At 42.7% G+C, this 21,279-nt stretch overlaps 1 protein-coding gene and 1 pseudogene across 2 annotated transcripts in view; one reads left to right on the forward strand and one right to left on the reverse strand.

The window, feature by feature from the left end:
- Positions 1-208: 208 nt before the first annotated feature.
- On the reverse strand, positions 209-7,924 carry LOC106572291 (GPI-anchor transamidase component PIGT-like; annotated as a pseudogene). The gene is made up of 9 exons (XR_014380540.1): positions 7,570-7,924; positions 6,417-6,594; positions 5,957-6,085; positions 5,438-5,548; positions 4,957-5,030; positions 3,932-4,019; positions 1,901-1,998; positions 895-1,054; positions 209-492 (listed from the first exon to the last, which is right to left on the reverse strand). The product of XR_014380540.1 is annotated as a GPI-anchor transamidase component PIGT-like (transcript).
- A 1,222-nt stretch (positions 7,925-9,146) lies between these two features.
- Positions 9,147-21,279, forward strand: part of LOC106572145 (phosphatase and actin regulator 3) — a 57,771-nt gene continuing 45,638 nt past the window's right edge. Inside the window, exon 1 of the mRNA XM_014146035.3 lies at positions 9,147-9,568. Within this exon, the coding sequence (XP_014001510.2) occupies positions 9,457-9,568 (112 nt within the window). The 5' untranslated portion in view covers positions 9,147-9,456. The remainder of the gene's footprint in view (positions 9,569-21,279) is intronic.

The raw sequence follows: 21,279 nt of genomic DNA on the forward strand, positions 1-21,279 counted from the left end.
TAACTCTTGAGGGAAATGTCTATCAACAGGTAGCTGACATCCATATCAACACTCGGCCCTACTTCTTCAAAGTGCACAAATCTAAAAGTTAGTTGATCAAAAAGGAACCTGGGTCATGTTCAGTAAGGGACCCAACAGAAAATGTTTTGCAACGGAAAACCATCGTTTCATATTAGACAAGGCCAGGTAGTCCCTCCCTGTTTTAGTCCTATTTCTTCGGTTTGGTGCCTAATGAACAAGACCCAGGCATAGGTGAAACAGTGTCAGCAGGTGAGCAGCAGCAGTACTCACTGGGTTTGTTGTCGCGACCCTCGCTGGTGACAGTGAGCGTATTAATTTAGAGGTGCAGGTAACAGGGCACGGTGTCCAGCAGGAGCACAGGGAAGGACCGGTATGGGTGGTGATTGTACACCACGGTACGGATCTCCTCCGTCTGCAGCCCGTAGCCCGCCACGTAGCGCTCTCCATGAAGTAGTGGGCGCAGCATGTCTCCTGGTGGGAGGAAAGGAGGGAGCGTACATATGGTCAATAATAGAAATAGAATTACTAAAATAGAAATTATATTTCTATATGGTCATTTCTATACAGACACCCTACATGAAAATGAATTAATATCAGAAAAGCTTCCCTTTTCTGTAATGTACATTACATGATCATACTTCGTAGTAACTGCAAATTATACTATTACCAACAACATTGTATTAACATGCTGTTTCTTAGTACCTTAGTAACGACATTGTAATTGGATTGAGCCGTTTAAAAAAAAAAAAAGAATACACAAGAGGAATAGGGACTGTTTCTTATTCCACTTGTGTACGGGAAGTGAACATCTTTTCTGGAATGAAACGCAGCCCACATACAGAGTCGTGTCCTTGCCCTGTGTCACTCACTCACCACTCTCGGCTGCTCTCCAGCGCAGCAGCATGTTGAGGGAGCGCGTCTGTCCGAACGTTGCCTGGTTGGTGAGGTCGTAGACCGAGTAGGTTCTCCGATCCCCCAGCACCACAGCCTGGCTCAACAGGGGAGTGGCTGTGCTCAACTCAAACAGCTCCCCCTTTAAAGGGGAAAAACAACAATCTATTCCTGCACAACTACCATAGGATTGATAGAGATAAATAGGTTTATTTCCACAAATACATGTACCACAATGGCGCTCATTGGCAGTTTACAATAAAGAAAACTGAATTGCAGTCCAGCTTACAGAAGAACATGAACATGATTAAAATAGAAACTCATTCATATTTTAATTTGAACAACTACCCCATCTAGGTTCTGCTTAAAAGCCTAACTAATGATGGTATTGGCCTGTCTTTGTAGTGTTCCGTGTTACATATGATCTGCCGTAGTTGCAGCCCTGACGTGAACCTCACTCTGGATCTCTGATCCCTTGTAGGTGACAACCAGCTGGAGAATTTGTTTGAACCCTACAGCTTGAGAGCAAGTCCCCATTGCACTACTCCATACAGGTAGTGTTGACTGGTGTTTTAGTATAAACAAAACACGCAGGCGCACACACACACATGATGCTCAGCCAACTACTTTCACGATGCACCATTGTAGCAGGTATGTTAGTGATTGGACTAAAGCTTGGCATGCACAAAGAGGTCAGTCTGAGAAAGGCTCATTTCAGTAGGAAGACCATGGAGTGTTGATAGTGGTTTGAATTTCGGTACGTATTATTGGTGCTGACTGCTGACATTTCTTCTTACTTCAAAATAATTTGCTTTTGAAACTCAAATTGATGCTGAAGCTCTGTTCCTTGACTGTATGAAGTAACTAAGTCATACTGAGTAAGAGCATCTGCTAACTAAATAGAATTTGGATTAATATAAAGTTTGAGGTAATGTAAAGTTGTGTAAAGTATGCGGTCATGTAATGTTAGTCACGTAAAGTTTCTTACCTGAGGGTTGTCTGTGACGTCCACGTACACTTTACTGGAGGAGGCCAGGGGGCAGGCTTCAGTCAGGGTAGGAGAGAACATCTTGAACAGGGACCACTCTGTGGAAACACCCAGTAACCCAACACATCATGTTCATGTCCTCCATTTTGGATGTTTCTAAATGCAGTGACCTGTCTTTTTCATGGAGCTTAGAAGGGCAATGTCTGTACACCACAGTAGAAAGAAATTACTTTTCCATTAAAAGTTATGTTCATTATCTCCTTCATTTTATTGTTTTACTGTAAAGTGTTGCAATTTGAAATTCACTTAAAATAAAGGTAATTTGAAAAATGTGCCATTTTCGCTTTGCAAAATATAGCTAGCATGCAAATGCACCTACATGAAGCAGTGTCAGAGCGGAAGATACTGTACATCTTGGCAATACCAGCATGTTTTAGCAATAGTGTGGTGATACTACACTGAACAAAAATAAACGCAACATTTTTACTGAGTTACAGTTCATATAAGGAAATCAGTCAATTGAAATAAATGCATTAGGCCCTAATCTATGCGTTTCACTTGACTGGGAATACAGATATGCATCTGTTGGTCACAGACACACAACAACAACAAAAAAGTAGGGGTGTGGATCAGAAAACCACTCTGTATCTGGTGTGACCACCATTTGCCTCATGCAGCACGACATCTCCTTCGCATAGAGTGGATTGTGGTCTGTGGAATGTTGTCCCACTCCTCTTCAATGGCTGTGCGAAGTTGCTGGATATTGGCGGGAACTGGAACACCCTGTCATAGACGTCAATCCAGAGCATCCGTAACTTGCTCAAATGGGTGACATGTCTGGTGAGTATGCAGGCCATGGAAGAACAGACATTTTCAGCTTCCGGGAATTGTGCATAGATCCTTGCGACATGGGGCGATGCATTATCATACTGAAACATGAGATCGCGTCACGGTATCTCTGTGCATTCAAATTGCCATCGATAAAATGCAATTGTCTTCGTTGTCCGTAGCTTATGCCTGCCCATACCATAACCCCCCCACCACCACAGGGCACTTTGTTCACAACGTTGACATCTGCAAATCTCTCGCCCACACAACGCGGTACACGCCGTCTGCCATTTGAAACTGGGATTCATCCGTAAAGAGTAGACATCTCTACCGTGTCAGTCTCCATCGAAGGTGAGCATTTGCCCACTGAAGTCGGTTACGACGCCAAACTGCAGTCAGCTCAAGACCCTGTTGAGGACAATGAGCATGCAGATGAGCTTCCCTGAGACGGTTCCTGACAGTTTGTGCAGAAATCCTTCGCTTGTGCAAACCCAGTTTCATCAGCTCTCCGGGTGGTTGGTCTCAGACGATCCAGCAGGTGAAGAAGCCAGATGTGGAGTTCCTGGGCTGGAGTGATTACATGTGGTCACGTAAAGTTTCTGCAGTTTCTGCAGTTGTGAGGCATAATGCCAAATTCTCTAAATCAACTTTGGAGGCGGCTTATGGTAAAGAAATTAACATTCAGTTCTCTGGCAACAGCTCTGGTGGACATTCCTGCAATCAGCATGCCAATTGCACACTCCCTCAAAACATCTGTGGCATTGTCTTGTGTGACAAAACTGCCCATTTTAGAGTGGCCTTTTATTGTCCCCAGCGCAAGGTGCACCTGTGCAATGATCATGCTGTTTAGTCAGGTTCTTGATATGCCACACCTGTCAGGTGGCTGGATTATCTTGGCAAAGAATAAATTCTCACTAACAGTGATGTAAACAAATTTGTGCACAACATTTTAGAGAAAAAAAATGTCCGGGATCTTTTATTTCAGCTCATGAAACCAACCTGTTGCGTTTATATTTTTTGTTATACCCTTTTCACACTATCAAGGTCGACCTAAACTGTACTGGCTCAGATATTTTCCATTCACGCTGTCCACGTTTCCAGCAACTATATGGTGGAGGCATAACCAGGCCAGCGCAGTACAGCTTGGCTCAGCTCAGTATTGTGAAAGGGGTATAATACTGAATGAGGAGAGGCCTCTCTCACCTCGTTTGCCCTGGCCAGAGGAGTGCAGGTCAAACACCACGTTCAGTGTCTGTCTCAGCTCCCACACTGTGGACTTGCACTGCCAGTCCTGAAACAACAGTTGCCGAGTGTCATATAAAGGCTGGGACTGAACAGTGACAGGTTTTCAAACGGGATTACAAGTAGGATGGAAGGTGAAATCAGTGGCTTGGTATTTTCTACAGGATTACTTTAAAAAGCCAACACAAAAAAAATGTATGGTTATTTTTCTTTGATATGGCTGACCACATGATAAAAGGTAATAGTATTCCTCATACCTATGTAGCTATAATATACAGTTGAAGTCAGAAGTTTACATACACTTTAGCCAAATACATTTAAACTCAGCTTTGGTGTGGCCATCACAAAGCCCTGACCTCAATCCTATAGAAAATTTGTGGGCAGAACTGAAAAAGTGTGTGCGAACAAGGAGGCCTACAAACCTGACGTGGGTTACACCAGCTCTGTCAGGAGGAATGGGCCAAAATTCACCCAACTTATTGTGGGAAGCTTGTGGAAGGCTACCTGAAATATTCGACCAAAGTTAAACAATTTAAAGGCAATGCTTACAAATACTAATTGAGTGTATGTAAACTTCTGACCCACTGGGAATGTGATGAAAGAAATAAAAGCAGAAATAAATCATTGGGTCAACTATTATTCTGACAATCCACATTTTTTAAATAAAGTGGTGATCCTAACTGACCTAAGACAGGGCATTTTTACGAGGATTAAATGTCAGGAATTGTGAAAAACTGTGTTTAAATGTATTTGGCTAAGGTGTATGTTAACTTCCGACTTCAACTGTATGTGCGTTACAAGGAGGCTATTATTTATCTAGAGTGTAGTGAAACGCACATTATTGAAGGAAAGTTTTAAATGAAGTCACACTGCCAGATGAGGTTTACGGTAATTTTTGCACTTTGCCCAATTCTTTTGCACTATGAAAATGTCACCCATAGTATAGTAATACATATATCTGCAGACTGTATATACATACACCTCACCTGACAGACAGGTCTGATGTGTAGAGCCTGGGAGTGGAATCTGCTGTGGAAGAGTTTCTCAGAGTTCATTAGGACTGCCAGGCAACATGAAGAACATGGTTAATCACCACACACGCATGCACGTACACACACACACATGCACGTACACACACACATGCACGTACACACACACATGCACGTACACACACACAGACTTGAAGTCCATTCCAATAAAAGAACAACACTTCATGCTAATGGTTTTAAAATAATCACCTAACCACAAATCAGGGTTTAGTAGGGCACACCGTAGCAAAATAAATGAAGAGAACGGGCATTTTAGTCCAGGTAGTCCTTCCCTCTTTCAGTCTGTTTTTTTCCCCTCCCCTGTTTAGTGCCTAATGAACATGAAGAAGGAAACCTCCGCACCCTTTTTCAGATTTAGTATACTACAATACTACGCTTTTGGTAAATGTGACATTCATAAGACCATCCAACATAAGACGGACTGGTACCTTGGAGCCGCAGGGAAGGAGTTTCTTCCACGGCGTCAGATTCTCAGTACAAACGATCTCCCGTGGCAACACAGCATAGCGGAGAAAGCGCTGGTCAGTTACTGTATAGCAGAGGACGTATACAGGACACACATACAGGTGCATGACACACAGGTCCACATCAACACATTTTGTCACATCACAACACAGAACCAGACATAACACTTAGTATTATGGAGAATCACACATCAACACAGTATTGTTTCACATTTTTAATAATACTGTACTATCTAATTCCGTAACTGCGTCATGATTCCTTTGAGTGCATTTTGCAAAGCATTGGTTGGCACGTGGTCTTATTCATTAAGGCAAACCATAGAAAAGTGTTTCTTATTGGATAATTACACATGATACCTCCCCATTTCAGATTGTTTTCTTCCATTTGATCCCTTACGAATACGAGCCTGCTCTCTGTTCAGAGGCAAGCTAGCTACTGTAGAGACTTGGGTGCGGAGTGTGAGGAGCCTTACCATTGCCCACGCCTAGAGGCTTGAAGGAGGCACTGGGCTGCACCGTCTTTGGTGGAGTCAATGAAATTCAGCGAGGCGCAGAAGATCCCCGAGAGGACGTTGGTCAGCTCCTTCCAGGCAACGTCCACACTACAAGACAAAGGACGAAACGATAGAATTCAATAGAATTTCAATGCTAATATATAGAGAAATGGCAGTGGGTAAAATGGCAGTATCTGCCACCAGGGACAAAAAGACATGGCTGTGAAATGTTGTGACACATTCTTAGTCAAAGACTCAATAGGCCAAATGATAGTGGTGCAGGCTGTCATTACAAAATGGGTGAGACTAGCGCCACACATATATATATATGGATATATTTGACTACTAACCATGATGACAGATATAAAGCTGCTATGTTATCTTCAACAGTAAGGAAAGTGAACATGTGTGGCTAAATATACAGTATATACACACTCACTCAGTGACAGCGTCCTGAAACCATACCCACAGTTCGGCACCAGGGGGCGACGGTAGGAAAGGCTGGCCCCACTGCATGGTCCTCCAGTAGCCCTGAGTGAAGGAGATGTGGAGCTCACGCACAGAGAACTTCGAAATCACCTGGCCCAGAGACTTCGGGAAGAGTTGGTAGTGGTAGACTGAAAATATACATTTTGGGGAAAAACAGTGAGTTGCATATAACACTAGTATGTTGACTTGGACATAGCTGTCATACAAATTAGGCATGGGGCCTATGTACTGATGACAGTGAATGCACAGCAAGTTAGTCTGATTAATCAGCTCGCAATAGACAATTAATTGGTATATACAGCCTGGAACTAATGCCTGCAAAATTGTATAAATATTCCTTACAAGCCAGAATGTTTAATAAAATTACATTTCAACTTATTGAAATTGTTTACCCAACTTTAGTTAGGTTCTCTCGTTAATAGCAATTGAAACAAGCATGCCATGACAATGGTATATTCTGTATCAGGGGAGGAGGGAGAACAATCCACACATTTTATTTTTAAATTGGAATAAAACATTTCAAAAATAAAAATCACACACACAAAAAAAAAAAGTGTTGATTGTTCTCCGTCCTACCCTGATTCAGAATATACCATTGTCACGGCATGCTTGTTTCAATAGCAATTAACGAGAGAACCTAACTAAAGTTGGGTAAACAATACTTTCCTGTGGATATTTTGTGTCAATTTTCGAGCAGCTGAAGGACAAATGGCACAGACGACCGGTAGAGTAAGTTTAAAAACTAAAATTTTATTCAACATTCTGGCTTGTAAGGAACATTTACACAATTTTACAGGCATTAGTTTGACTGTATATATCAATTAATTGTGTATTACAAGCCTGATTAGACAGACTAAGCAACAGTCAACATTGCCTGCCAGCACTAACACCTTGTTCAACTATTCAACTCATCAAGCCATTGATTGGTTGGTTGAATCAAATATGTTTAGTGCTGGGTTGGAACAAAAGCCTGCACTGAGGGTCTACACTACAGGACCTTGACTGAAGATGCACTGATGGCTAGTGTCCCAGTGTGGCTACTAGATAGATGACTAGAACATGATGTGATTGACCCAAATATAATTTCAAATCAAACTCTTTACCTTTACTTCCTCGCAAGAAGTCCGTATCCCACAAGGTTTGGAACTGGAAGCTGGCGTAAGTATCCCCAGAATGCAATGGTCTGATTACCAACTCTTCCTGAAACTGGTCTTTTGCGGGCGGTGGTGGAGGGACGTCTAGGGTTTTCTTGGTGTCAGAGACATGGTCAACTTTGTCGCTTGGAACATCTACTAGATTCGTTTCGAGGGAGTCCAGCCTCTCCTCTTCCGCGGCCTCTTGGATTTGTTTTTTTGCGGGAGGTGGTGGAGGGATGTCATAGGTTTGAACATGGTCACCTTCGTTGTCGCTTGGAGTATCTGTTAACGATAGATTCGTTTCGACCTCGGTAGCCTCCCATTATCTCTCCTCTTCCGCGGCATGGGTTTGGCCCTCGGCATCTTTCACCTGATTTGTTTCTTGAACGTCTACTGTAACAAACACGTATACTAATCCATAAAGAACGAACGCCAGCATATAAATATTGCACCTGTGCGCTGTCATTTTTCCCGACTGCTGAATGGCGGCGCCTACTTCCTTAACGGCGTGTCATGTTGACCAATAGGATAAAATAATTGAGTTTATTATGGACAATCATCACTGCGCAAAATATGCGCATAGTGACTGATCTAAACTTGCTTTGTTACCAGCAATATTTACATCGGATTCATTGTTTGATACATTTAACATATCATATGTTGATGTAACAGAATATAATAAATTCATGTATCTGTGTTTTTCATAGCTACACAGTCAAGCCGAGCAGGACGCTTTATATTGTGGCTTCTCAGGCCTTTAAACCAATAGCCTATTAGACTACTGATGGATATACTACATTTTCCCTTCATTTCTGTTATTACTCTCTCTACTTATGGACAATAGGCCTTGGCTACTGATTTCCTTTCAGCCAATAACACTAGGCCTATCCAGCTGTTTTTTCTTAAAGCTGCAGTATGCAACTTTTTGTGTGACCCAACCAAATTCACATAGAACCGTAGTTATAGATCTGTCATTCTCATTGAAAGCAAGTTTAAGAAGCAGAACGTATGTAAGTTATTTCTATGCTTCTCGCTTGCTAGTTTAGTTTTTGCGTCTTTTACTTTCGGTATGGTACACCAGCTTCAAACAGCTGAAAATACAATATTTTTGGTTAAGGAAAATATATTTCACAGCAGTTTAGATGTTACCATGTTTCTCTACACTCTAATTGCTTGTTGTGTCACAAACCGATATTAGGGAAATCTTATAATAATTGATGTTCTGCTCTATTCAACCTCATCACCATCCATGCTCATAGTATGTGGATATTAGGATAATTCTATTTTGGCCAAACCAGCTTCAGAAATCATAAATGCTTTGTTGACATTGATGTGGTGACAGAAAGTACTTTAATAAATTCAGATGTTGTATGTAGGCCTAAATGTGTGTTGCTGGCTACAATGGCTGCATTCACACAGGAAGCCCAATTTTGATATCTGTTTCTCACTAATTGGTCTTTTGGCCAATCAGAGCTGAACAAGATCTGATGTGATTGGTCAAAAGACCAATTAGTGGGGATTTTTTTTTTTAAGGGTCTGTCTGTATAAACCAGCATATAAACCTAGCCAATGTTGCGAGCAAAGCACTTGAATCCATCCAACTGATATTTACCACATTCCCACTTGGTTATGAACGCAGGAATATAGATGGGCACATCCGTATCACCGCTCCCACGTCCACACGCGCTCCAACATACAAGGAATTTCTGCTCAGCACCCATGGCCCCCCATTAGATGCTCAAAGCCGCTGTTGTCATAACGAATTATATCTGCACTACTGCTGTTTACTTCTGAAGTTGCCTGCCTCTGGTAGGGTTTTCAATATTTTATTCAGAATTCCTGTGCTCTATCCCTATGGCTACATCCGATGGAAATGGAATAGACGGCTGTCTTTTGCAACGAGGCAAATCTCAAAGTGACCCAAACCTACTCACCGAATCCGGCATCGATCTAGTGCACAACACAGGTAAGATAGGCCTACATATTTTATTGTCAGGATATTCTATAGGCTATGATATTGGCGTTTTATTATAAGTCTAATCGCTTTGGTATTGCTAAATGGGATATGAGGACCACATCGGAATAATAAGCACCCCATGCTTCCATTTGACAGCAAAACATTTCATAAAAGTGATTCTCTGAGAATTCAGAGAGAGAAATATCCTGACGCGTTTGCCATTTTCATCCAGTTCTATTTCAAATGAATGGATGCTCTCCCAAAATACGCTATTTGTGCGTAATATTTGGAGCCGTATGCGCGCATGGTTTTGCAGTAAATGTGCTGATTAGAAATTAACTGTAGGCTAGCCTATACTATACTGCAAAGACTATTTTACACAAACCCATAGTATTTAAATCATAATTGAATCATTGCTACATTTATTTATTGGCCTAATAAGATTGGACGCGAAGATGACAGCCTACAGTGAAGAAAGCGCATGTGGTGTGGTCAATCATTTTAGGCGAAATGTCTAGACGCTTTTTTTCGTCGCTAGGTTATATTTTGATTCGTTACATTGAGCGCACAGACACTCCCACTGTGCACAAATGTTAGTTCAACGTCTAGTTTTTATTTACATTTGGTTGAGTTGTCAACTAACGTGAAATCAACCAAACATGTGACCCAGTCATTGGATTTAGGTAAGAAGTTGGGTGAAAATTCCCTTATTGATGACTTTTTGCAAATCCGATCCGTTTTCCAAGTTGATTCAACCAACACATACATTCTGTTTGGTTGAAATGATGTCGGAACAAGGTTGATTAAAAAAAAAATATTACTACACTACATGACCAAAAGTATGTGGACACCTGCTCCTCTAACATCTCATTCCAAAATCATGTGCATTTAATATGGAGTTGGTCCCCCCTTGGCTGCTATAACAGCCTCCACTCTTCGGGGAAAGCTTTCCACTAGATGTTGGAACATTGCTGCAGGGACTTGCTTCCATTCAGCCACAAGCGCATTAGTGAGGTCGGGGCCTGATGTTGGGCCTGGCTCGCAGTCGGCGTTCCAATTCATCCCAAAGGTTTTTTTGATAGGGTTGAGGTCAGGGCTCTTTGCAGGCCAGTCAAGTTCTTCCACACCGATCTCAACAAACTATTTCTATATGGACCTCGCTTTGTGCACAGGGGCATTGTCATGCTGAAACAGGAAAGGGCCTTCCCCAAACTGTTGCCACAAAGTTGGAAGCACAGAATTGTCTAGAATGTCACGGTATGCTGTAGCGTTAAGATTTCCCTTCACTGGAACTAAGGGGCCTAGCCCGAACCATGAAGAACAGACCCAGACCATTATTCCTCTTCCACCAAACTTTACAGCTTGCACTATGCATTCGGGCAGGTAGCGTTCTCTTGGCATCCGCCAAACCCAGATTAGTCCGTCGGACTGCCAGATGGTGAAGCATGATTCATCACTCCAGAGAATGCGTTTCCACTGCTCCAGAGTCCAATGGCGGCGAGCTGTACACCACTCCAACCAACACTTGGCATTGTGCATGGTGATCTTAGGCTTGTGTGCAGTTGATCGGCCATTGAAACCCATTTCATGAAGCTCCCGACGAACAGGTTCTTGTGCTGACATTGCTTCCAGAGGCAGTTTGGAACTCAGTAGCGAGTGTTGCAACCGAAGACAGACAATTTTTATGCGCTACACACTTCAGCGCTCGGCGCTCCCGTTCTGTGAGCTTGTGTGGCTTACCACTTCGAGGCTGAGCCGTTGTTGCTCCTAGACGTTTCCACTTCACAATAACAGCACTTAGTTGACCGGAGCTGCTCTTGCAGGGGAGAAATTTGACGAACTGACCGAGCTCCTCAGTAAGGCCATTCTACTGCCAATGTTTGTCTATGGAGATTGCCTGTCTGTGTGCTCGATTTTATACATCTGTCAGCAATGGGTGTGGCTGAAATAGCCGAATCCACTAATTTGAAGGGGTGTCCACATACTTTTGTATACATAGTGTATGTATTATGATTATTTGAACAATTTCCTTAAGCATAACACTGGGTTTCGGATAGTAGCCTATATTGGACACTCATTCCATGGACCCTTGCCCATCCCAACTCAGCCATTGCGTTTGACAGCATCAATTGGTTCCCATGCTGAGCAGATCAAACAGTCCTATGATCAATGACCCTGCGTTCCACATGATGTATAGGATCAAAGACTTCCACATCTGTGCAGCCCTATAGAACATCGATTCACTGTGGCGTGGACCATGCAGGCGTGCACGGGGCACCTTGAGTAATCATTAGGCTATTCCCCTTTCAGTTAACATACCTCTCAGCTGTTTTCACCTATATGGCTGATTAATCACTTTCCTATCATAAACAGACATGCCCTCATTCCCTAGAATGTTTATCAACCAAGCGTTTTTATTCTCAAGTGCTTTTAGACAACGGCAACAGGCCTAATGGCATTTTGTTATGATGATGGGCCTATTTTTAACACAGTTGCATAAAATATTTCATTGGACAGTTTAGTGTTGGTGCCAGCCCGTGTCTGTTGAAGAAGACAGTATGTTTATGGCATATTTATGGATTGAGTGGGTTCTTCTTCAACATTTACTGGTCCCTTACACACACACACACACACACACACACACACGCACCAGAAGCATGGTGGTCAAGTATGCATGATTCACAAAACCACTGAAGTCTATTCATATTTCAACCAGCTATCTGTTTCGATTATTATTATTTTTTTGCACTTTTACAACTGTCTCTACCATCTTCATTCATCAACCGTATACAGCAAATGTTTTATGAAACTGCTCCGCTTATGGCTAATCTAATTGTCACAAACCTGTAAGTGATAATGTAACAGTATGCCCTCTAGTTACACCTTAGTAAACAACATCACACATGAACAGGGATTGAAGCAGTGACTATGAGAACCTGGTCTTATACTTTAATGTGCCTACACATGTGACTTACGTCCATTCCCAGGGCACAGCTAATGGAGCATACTGTCAACACAGTTCATTCAAGAGAACAGTAGCAGTGTCTGGTGACCAAAAGTACACATGGTCCGTCCTCAGTTTATCGTCACTGTGTAAGCGTCGCAGAACTCTCGGCCCGCGGTCTCTGCCAAAGGATTACTAAGCCTTTTACGCAGTGGCCTTTGCAGCTGCAGAGACTGACACAGTATTCATCCACTTCGTTAACGCCATAGAGAGAAGACAAAACAAGAGGACAAAGACACCGCATTAGCTGTAGAGCGTTCAAGGCAATTTGACCCTTCATCCTTGCTGAGGCAATGCACTGTACCACTACATTTGCATTATTTTTAAGGGCTTTTTATTTTATTTTAAGCACAATGGGTGATATGAACGGGCTTAAACAAATACTTACAGCCTGAGATGTTGTTGCCAGGATGTTACTTTGAAGGGTTTTGCACCCAGTCTGAAGACATTTGGGAAAAACACTACAGGGTCTTAAATACGCCACTTAGAATGTATATGTAATACCACACATGGTTGACACGGTAATGGTTTCCTAAAGCCCCTACCGTTCAATCAGTTTGTTCAGGCACAAGTCCTTTACCCACTCCTGCTAATACTGAGTCACTAGCGCAAAGTCTCACTTACTGTAGTCTATTAGCAGCATCTGACCATTGAGGCAGCGAAGCATGGGATGCTTTGCACCCTAGGAGAATACTGTGTAGGGGGTAAGGATTAACAAAAGCTCAGGAGGCGCGTTCAGTGCTCCGGTCGAGAATGGATCCCTACCTACATCCCCTACACTGTAATTAAGTCCTAGTACACTCAGATCTGGAAGGACTTGATTGGTGTAAGGTGAAGCTCAAATCAAATAAAAGTTTATTTGTCATGTACACAGTTTACAGCAGGTTTAAAAGGTGCAGTGAAATGTTTGTAACAATTGCTTAACACTATGGGCTACTGTATGTTTAAGCTTAAACTCTATTGGACCAGTTTGGTTCACTACTGGAGCAGTAGGGAGAAATGAAAACCGCACAACTGAATAATTTAGGAAAGAATGCCGGCTTGTATTTTGTAAATAAAAATACACTGCTCAAAAAAATAAAGGGAACACTTAAACAACACAATGTAACTCCAAGTCAATCACACTTCTGTGAAATCAAACTGTCCACTTAGGAAGCAACACTGATTGACAATACATTTCACATGCTGTTGTGCAAGTGGAATAGACAACAGGTGGAAATTATAGGCAATTAGAAAAAAAGTATTAGAAAAAAGTATTTAATAAGATTATTTCATTCATTCAGATCTAGGATGTGTTATTTTAGTGTTCCCTTTATTTTTTGAGCAGTATACTTACAAAAAATGAATCACCTTTAGTAAATATTGAAATAGTGAAATTTGTACATTGAGCTCAAAATGAATGCAAAATACATCAGTAGTACAATCGACTTATATTGGCCAAATATTCTGCCTATAGTTTACTAGGGTGCACCCAACTCTATCTGAGGGTCTCTCAGATTTCAAAGTTCAGTAGCAATACAATAAACATGAATCCTCAGAAAAACACAACCCAATTCACAAATACTGACGTATAAACCACTATGACATGGAATCAGATGTGAGTGACTATGCCTGTCAATAAACACTAAGTTGCTTATAACAGTCCCACTGCAATGTATGATGCAATGATCTCTTTCAAGAAAAATCCTACAAAAATCCTATATCCTAAATTCAGTGTTCTCCAAGGAAAATAAATCTTTGCATGCAAACCTTATTGATGTCCTGGGTTCGGGCGGCTCGCCATCCTTGGTGGAACTGAATCCATACTCAAAAAACCTGACCTGTTTTACAAACAGGATCATATATATATATATATATAATATATTAACATTCTCAAAAAAATAAAGGGAACACTTAAACAACACATCCTAGATCTGAATGAAAGAAATAATCTTATTAAATACTTTTTTTCTTTACATAGTTGAATGTGCTGACAACAAAATCACACACAAATAATCAATGGAAATCCAATTTATCAACCCATGGAGGTCTGGATTTGGAGTCACACTCAAAATTAAAGTGGAAAACCACACTACAGGCTGATCCAACTTTGACGTAATGTCCTTAAAACAAGTCAAAATGAGGCTCAGTAGTGTGTGTGTGGCCTCCACGTGCCTGTATGACCTCCCTACAACGCCTGGGCATGCTCCTGATGAGGTGGCGGATGGTCTCCTGAGGGATCTCCTCCAGGACCTGGACTAAAGCATCCGCCAACTCCTGGACAGTCTGTGGTGCAACGTGGCGTTGGTGGATGGAGCGAGACATGATGTCCCAGATGTGCTCAATTGGATTCAGGTCTGGGGAACGGACGGGCCAGTCCATAGCATCAATGCCTTCCTCTTGCAGGAACTGCTGACACACTCCAGCCACATGAGGTCTAGCATTGTCTTGCATTAGGAGGAACCCAGGGCCAACCGCACCAGCATATGGTCTCACAAGGGGTCTGAGGATCTCATCTCGGTACCTAATGGCAGTCAGGCTACCTCTGGCGAGCACATGGAGGGCTGTGCGGCCCCCCAAAGAAATACCACCACACACCATGACTGACCCATCGCCAAACCGGTCATGCTGGAGGATGTTGCAGGCAGCAGAACGTTCTCCACGGCGTCTCCAGACTCTGTCACGTCTGTCACGTGCTCAGTGTGAACCTGCTTTCATCTGTGAAGAGCACAGGGCGTCAGTGGCGAATTTGCCAATCTTGGTGTTCTCTGGCAAATGCCAAACGTCCTGCACGGTGTTGGGCTGTAAGCACAACCCCCACCTGTGGACGTTGTGCCCTCATGCCACCCTCATGGAGTCTGTTTCTGACCGTTTGAGCAGACACATGCACATTTGTGGCCTGCTGGAGGTCATTTTGCAGGGCTCTGGCAGTGCTTCTCCTGCTCCTCCTTGCACAAAGGTGGAGGTAGCGGTCCTGCTGCTGGGTTGTTGCCCTCCTACGGCCTCCTCCACGTCTCCTGATGTACTGGCCTGTCTCCTGGTAGCGCCTCCATTCTCTGGACACTATGCTGACAGACACAGCAAACCTTCTTGCCACAGCTCGCATTGCTGTGCCATCCTGGATGAGCTGCACTACCTGAGCCACTTGTGTGGGTTGTAGACTCCGTCTCATGCTACCACTAGAGTGAAAGCACCGCCAGCATTCAAAAGTGACCAAAACATCAGCCAGGAAGCATAGGAAATGAGAAGTGGTCTGTGGTCCCCACCTGCAGAACCACTCCTTTATTGGGGGTGTCTTGCTAATTGCCTATAATTTCCACCTGTTGTCTATTCCATTTGCACAACAGCATGTGAAATTTATTGTCTCAGTGTTGCTTCCTAAGTGGACAGTTTGATTTCACAGAAGTGTGATTGACTTGGAGTTACATTGTGTTGTTTAAGTGTTCCCTTTATTTTTTTGAGCAGTATCTATCTATCTCCTTTCATATAACCATTAATATAGTGCTTAGCTTTAATCTCTTACAGGACTAAGAAAATAGAACTTAGTCAAAATGCTTTACACTTTAACTACAGCACTAAGCTCACGTGGACTGAACAATAGACTAGCCCGGGCAAATGAAAAGTACTAGTGCTTACACCTACATGTAATTTCTTATAAAGTAATATAAAACATAAGTGTACCAAAATGGATTATGGTACTAGCTAATCATATTTTATAAAAGTCACACTAAAATAGTTTTCCCTGCATGATTAGCATGATCACTAACATTTGCTATTTAAATTGATTGATAGCTGAGCTAGCCTAAATGTTAACGGCTTGTGCGTATGCTTGGTTCAGTATGAACATGCACAAAATGCTAGCAATAGCTTAGCTAGCCTAATCGCTAGCAGCTCGTTCTCCATACGAAAACTCACCAAATCCTAGCATCAATCTTTCCCTCAATCCCTTCACAGCACATTCGTATAGATAAGTGAGTGTTAATATCCAGTTCTTTTTTTAGTTCAGTTTTATACAACTTCTCAACAATTTGAAACTTTGTTTGTTTTTCTTCTATGGAATAGCGGTAGCTCTTCACGTTCTGTTCTAGCTCTTTTTCAGCATGTTGGCGCCAACTGGTGTATAACGTGAGGTTAGGAGAGGGACTAAGAGAATATTGAGTTTTGATTGGCTCAAAATAAACTGCTCATCGTGCAGTTTCTGACAGCTGATTTGTAATAGCTGTCAACTTAAACAGATCACAATATGATTGGTTACTGGAATCTCAAAAGTAATGTTAATATTCAACATTAGTTGACCTGCGTTACAACCTCCCCTCTTGAAGGTACGCATGTCCCGTTGCATCTTGTTGGCTATATGGTCACTGGATGACCTTGCACAGGAAACACTTAACTTCTGATTGATCAAATCCATTCAGTGAACTTGTGAGGGCTGCACATAACCCTTGGAACAAGGACTGAATAACAAAGGTTAGGGGGTTTCCAGACAGAGTACCTTTCTGGTCTCTCTCACTGCCTGAAAGAATGCCGGATAGCGCTGGCAGTTTCCTCATGTTGCTGCTTACTATTATTTTCCTCCACAGAGGGGGTCAACTGGAGCATGTTCAATAGGGACATTGTCCCTTGTGTCATGTCTCTTCAGCACTTTCAGACATGTCAGGGAAAATGGGTAACTCTTTGTCTATGATGAGAGAAACTTCTTCGAGAGGATCTGCAGAATGTTCAGGTAAGTTGTTTGTCTCACTGTCAGGTGTTTCAGGTTCTTCAGGTAAGTTATCAGTCTGATGTACTGTTCTAACTTCTTCTGCAAGGACTTCTTGGTCTGCTGTAACGTCATCAGGCTCTGCCTCGTTGGAACGACCTATCATAGACCTTGGTAAACCTAACAGGCTTTTGACTTTTTGCGTTTTCAACCCAGAAGTCATCATCAGAATCTGAATGTGTCTCATCTTCTTCAGTAACTGGAAGAAGGCGTGTGTGTGAGGTTTTCAGATGTGCTGCGACGTGACAAGTTTTTCAGGTGTAGTCGCAGACAAGAATTCACAAGGCAGTAAAAGGTCATGGGGCAGTGTGCATAGTGGACCATCCTTGCTCTCAGGCTTGACTGTATATACACCGGTATATCACTTGAACATTTGGTGACTACATAAATGTCGGTTTCCTACTTATCAGCCAACTTATGTTTCCCTCTCAGTTTAACATTTCTCACAAGGACTCTGTCAACAACGTCAAGGGTGAACTCTGTGACATGCCTGTCAAATCTGGCTTTGTTTTGTTCAGCTGTTTTGAGAGCGTTCCGGGTGGCTATCCTGTAGCTTTCTTGCAGGTGACTCTTCAAGTCTTGCACATACTGTGAATGCAATTTCTTCTGGTCATTAACAGGTAGTTTGAAGGCTATGCCAACTGATAGTCTAGGTTGTCTCCCGAACATTAGTTCATATGGAGTGAAGCCGGTGACTTCATTCTTCGTGTAGTTGAATGCATGTACAAGTGGTTTAACGAAGTCACGCCAGTGAGTTTTGTCATGCATGCTCAGAGTACCAATTATCTGGAGTATCATCCTGTTAAAACGCTCAACAGGATTTCTTCTTGGATGATATGGCATTGTTCTCACTTTCTTGATTCCAGCAATCTCACACAGCGCTTTGATTGTTTGTGATTCAAAATCAGGACCTTGGTCGCTGTGGACCCACTCAGGAAAGCCATAGTGCACAATGAAGTGGTCCCAGAGCGACTTTGCAATGGTGCGGGCTTTCTGGTTGGGAGTCGGTATGGCCACTGCGTACTTGGTAAAATGATCTGTAATTACCAGTATATCCTTTGTTACTACGATCAGGCTCCAAAGAAAGGAAGTCCATGCATACTAGCTCCAAAGGCCTGCAGGTCTTAATGCTAACTAGAGGTGCAGCTTTCTCTGGGAGGGTTTTACGTCACACACAGCGGTCACAGGTCTTAATCTTCTCCTCCACAGACATTGACACCTTGGGCCAATAGAACCGGGATCATATGAGATCCATTGTGCGCTCCATGCCCATATGGCCCATATCATCATGCAGACTTTTCAATGCAACTGCTCTCAGTTCTTCTGGAAGCACTAACTGCAAAGTAGTGTTGGCTCCTTCCTGCCTTCTCCTGTAAAGAACACCATTCTTTAGCTCCAACTGGTTCCACTCACGTAGCAACAGAGAGAGTTCTGGGAGCTTGGCTCTAACAGTGGGAGGAGGTTTCTCCCCTGTTTCCAACTGAGTGACGACCTCTCTGATGCTGGCGTCAGCTCTTTGTTTTTCCATCAGCTCCTTCTCTGACAAATGAGGAATGACTGGAAACCCATCTTGATGTTCTTCCTGGCAAGCTCGCCACTTTATGTAACAATTGCTTAACACGAAGGGCTACTGTATCTTTAAGATTAAACTCTATTGGAGCAGCTAGGTTTGCTACTGGAGCAGTAGGGAGAAATGAAAACCGCACAACTGAATAATTTAGGAAAAGAATGCCGGCTTGTATTTTGTAAATAAAAATACTTACAAAAAATGAATCACCTTGAGTAAATATTGAAATGGTGAAATGTGTACATTGAGCTCAAAATGAATGAAATACATCAGTAGTACAATCGACTTATATTGGCCATATATCCTGCCTATAGAATGCACTGTATAGTGTAGCTAGCTGAGGAAGGCCCAGAAGATTGAAGTAATAGCTGTCAACTTAAACATATCACGACAATATGATTGGTTACTGGAATCTCACTAGTAACGATACGTTTTCAACATTAGTTGTGACTGGAGTCCTTCACGATCTTCTGGGCCTTCCTCAGCTAGCTACACTATGCAGTGCATTCGGAAATTATTCAGACCCTTTGACTTTTTCTACAATTATGTTACAGCCTTATTACCAAATGTATTTTAAATACAATATTTTACTCATCAATCTACACACAATACCCCATAATGACAAAGCGAATACAGGTTTTTAGAACATTTTGCACATGTATTACACATTTTTAAAAAACATACCTTATTTACATAAGTATTCAGACCCTTTGCTATGAGACTCGAAATTGAGCTCAGGTGCATCCTGTTTCCATTGATCATCCTTGAGATGTTTCTACTACTTCATTGGAGTACACCTGTGGTAAATTCAATTGATTGGACATGATTTGGAAATGCACACACCTGTCTATATAAGGTCCCACAGTTGACAGTGCATGTCAGAGCAAAAACCGAGCCATGAGGTCAAAGGAATTGTCCGCAGAGCTCAGAGACACGATTGTGTCGAGGCACAGTTCTAGGGAAGGGTACCAAAAAATGTCTGCAACATTGAAGGTCCCCAAGAACACAGTGGCTTCCATCATCCTTAAATGGAAAAAGTTTGGAACCACCAAGACTGTTACAAAAGCTGGCTGCCCGACCAAACTGAGCAATCGGGGGAGAAGGGCCTTGGTCAGGGAGGTGGCCAAGAACCCAATGGTCACTATGACAGAGCTCCAGAATTCCTCTGTGAAGATGGGAGAACCTTCCAGAAGGACAACCATCTCTGCAGCACACCACCAATCAGGCGAGTGGCCAGATGGCAGCCACTCCTCAGTAAAAGGCACATGACAGCTCTTGGAGTTTGCCAAAAGGCACCTAAAAGACTCTCAGACCATGGGAAACAAAATTCTCTGGTCTGATGAAACAGAGTTTAAACTCTTTGGTCTGAATGCTAAGCGTCACGTCTGGAGGAAACCTGGCACCATCCCTATGGTGAATCATGGTAGTGGCAGCATCATGGTGTGGAGATGTTTTTCAGCGGCAGGGCCCGGGAGACTAGTCAGGATAGATGAACAGAGCAAAGTACAGGGATCCTTGATGAGCGCCTGCTGGAGAGACCTGAAAATAGCTGTCCAGCGACGCTCCCCATCCAACCTGACAGAGCTTGAGAGGATCTGAAGAGAAGAATGGGAGAAACTCCCCAAATACAGGTGTGCCAGCTTGTAGCGTCATACCCAAGAAGACTCGAGGCTGTAATCCCTTTCAGCCACACCTTGACAGGTGTATAAAATCAAGAACACAGCCTTACAATCTCCATAGACAAACATTGGCAGAAGAATGGCCTTACTGAAGAGCTCAGTGACTTTCAATGTGGCACCTTCATAGGATGCCACCTTTCCAACAAGTCAGTTCGTCAATTTTTTTTTGCCCCGCTAGAGCTGCCCTAGTCAACTGTAAAGTGCTGTTATTGTGAAGTGGAAACGTCTAATAACAACAACAGCTCAGCCGCGAAATGGTAGGCCACACAAGCTCACAGAATGGGAACGCCAAGTGCTGAAGCACGTAGCACGTAAAAATCATCTGTCCTCTGTTGCAAAACTTACTACCGAGTTCCAAACTGCCTCTGGAAGCAACGTCATCTTAAAACCTGTTAGGGCTAGGGGGCAGTATTGACACGGCTGGATAAAAAACATACCCGATTTAATCTGGTTACCACTCCTACCCAGTAACTAGAATATGCATATACTTATTACATATGGATAGAAAACACCCTAAAGTTTCTAAAACTGTTTGAATGGTGTCTGTGAGTATAACAGAACTCAAATGGCAGGTCAAAACCTGAGAGATTCCTTTACAGGAAGTGGCCTGTCTGACCATTTCTTGAACTTCTTTTCCATCTCTATCTTTTACTAAGGATCTCTGCTCTAACGTGACACTTCCCACGTCTTCCATAGGCGCTCAGAGCCCGGGAAAAAACAATGTCGTCATTC

The sequence above is a fragment of the Salmo salar genome, chromosome 15 (assembly GCF_965601325.2).
Source record: "Salmo salar chromosome 15, fSalSal1, whole genome shotgun sequence".
Classification (NCBI taxonomy): domain Eukaryota; kingdom Metazoa; phylum Chordata; class Actinopteri; order Salmoniformes; family Salmonidae; genus Salmo; species Salmo salar.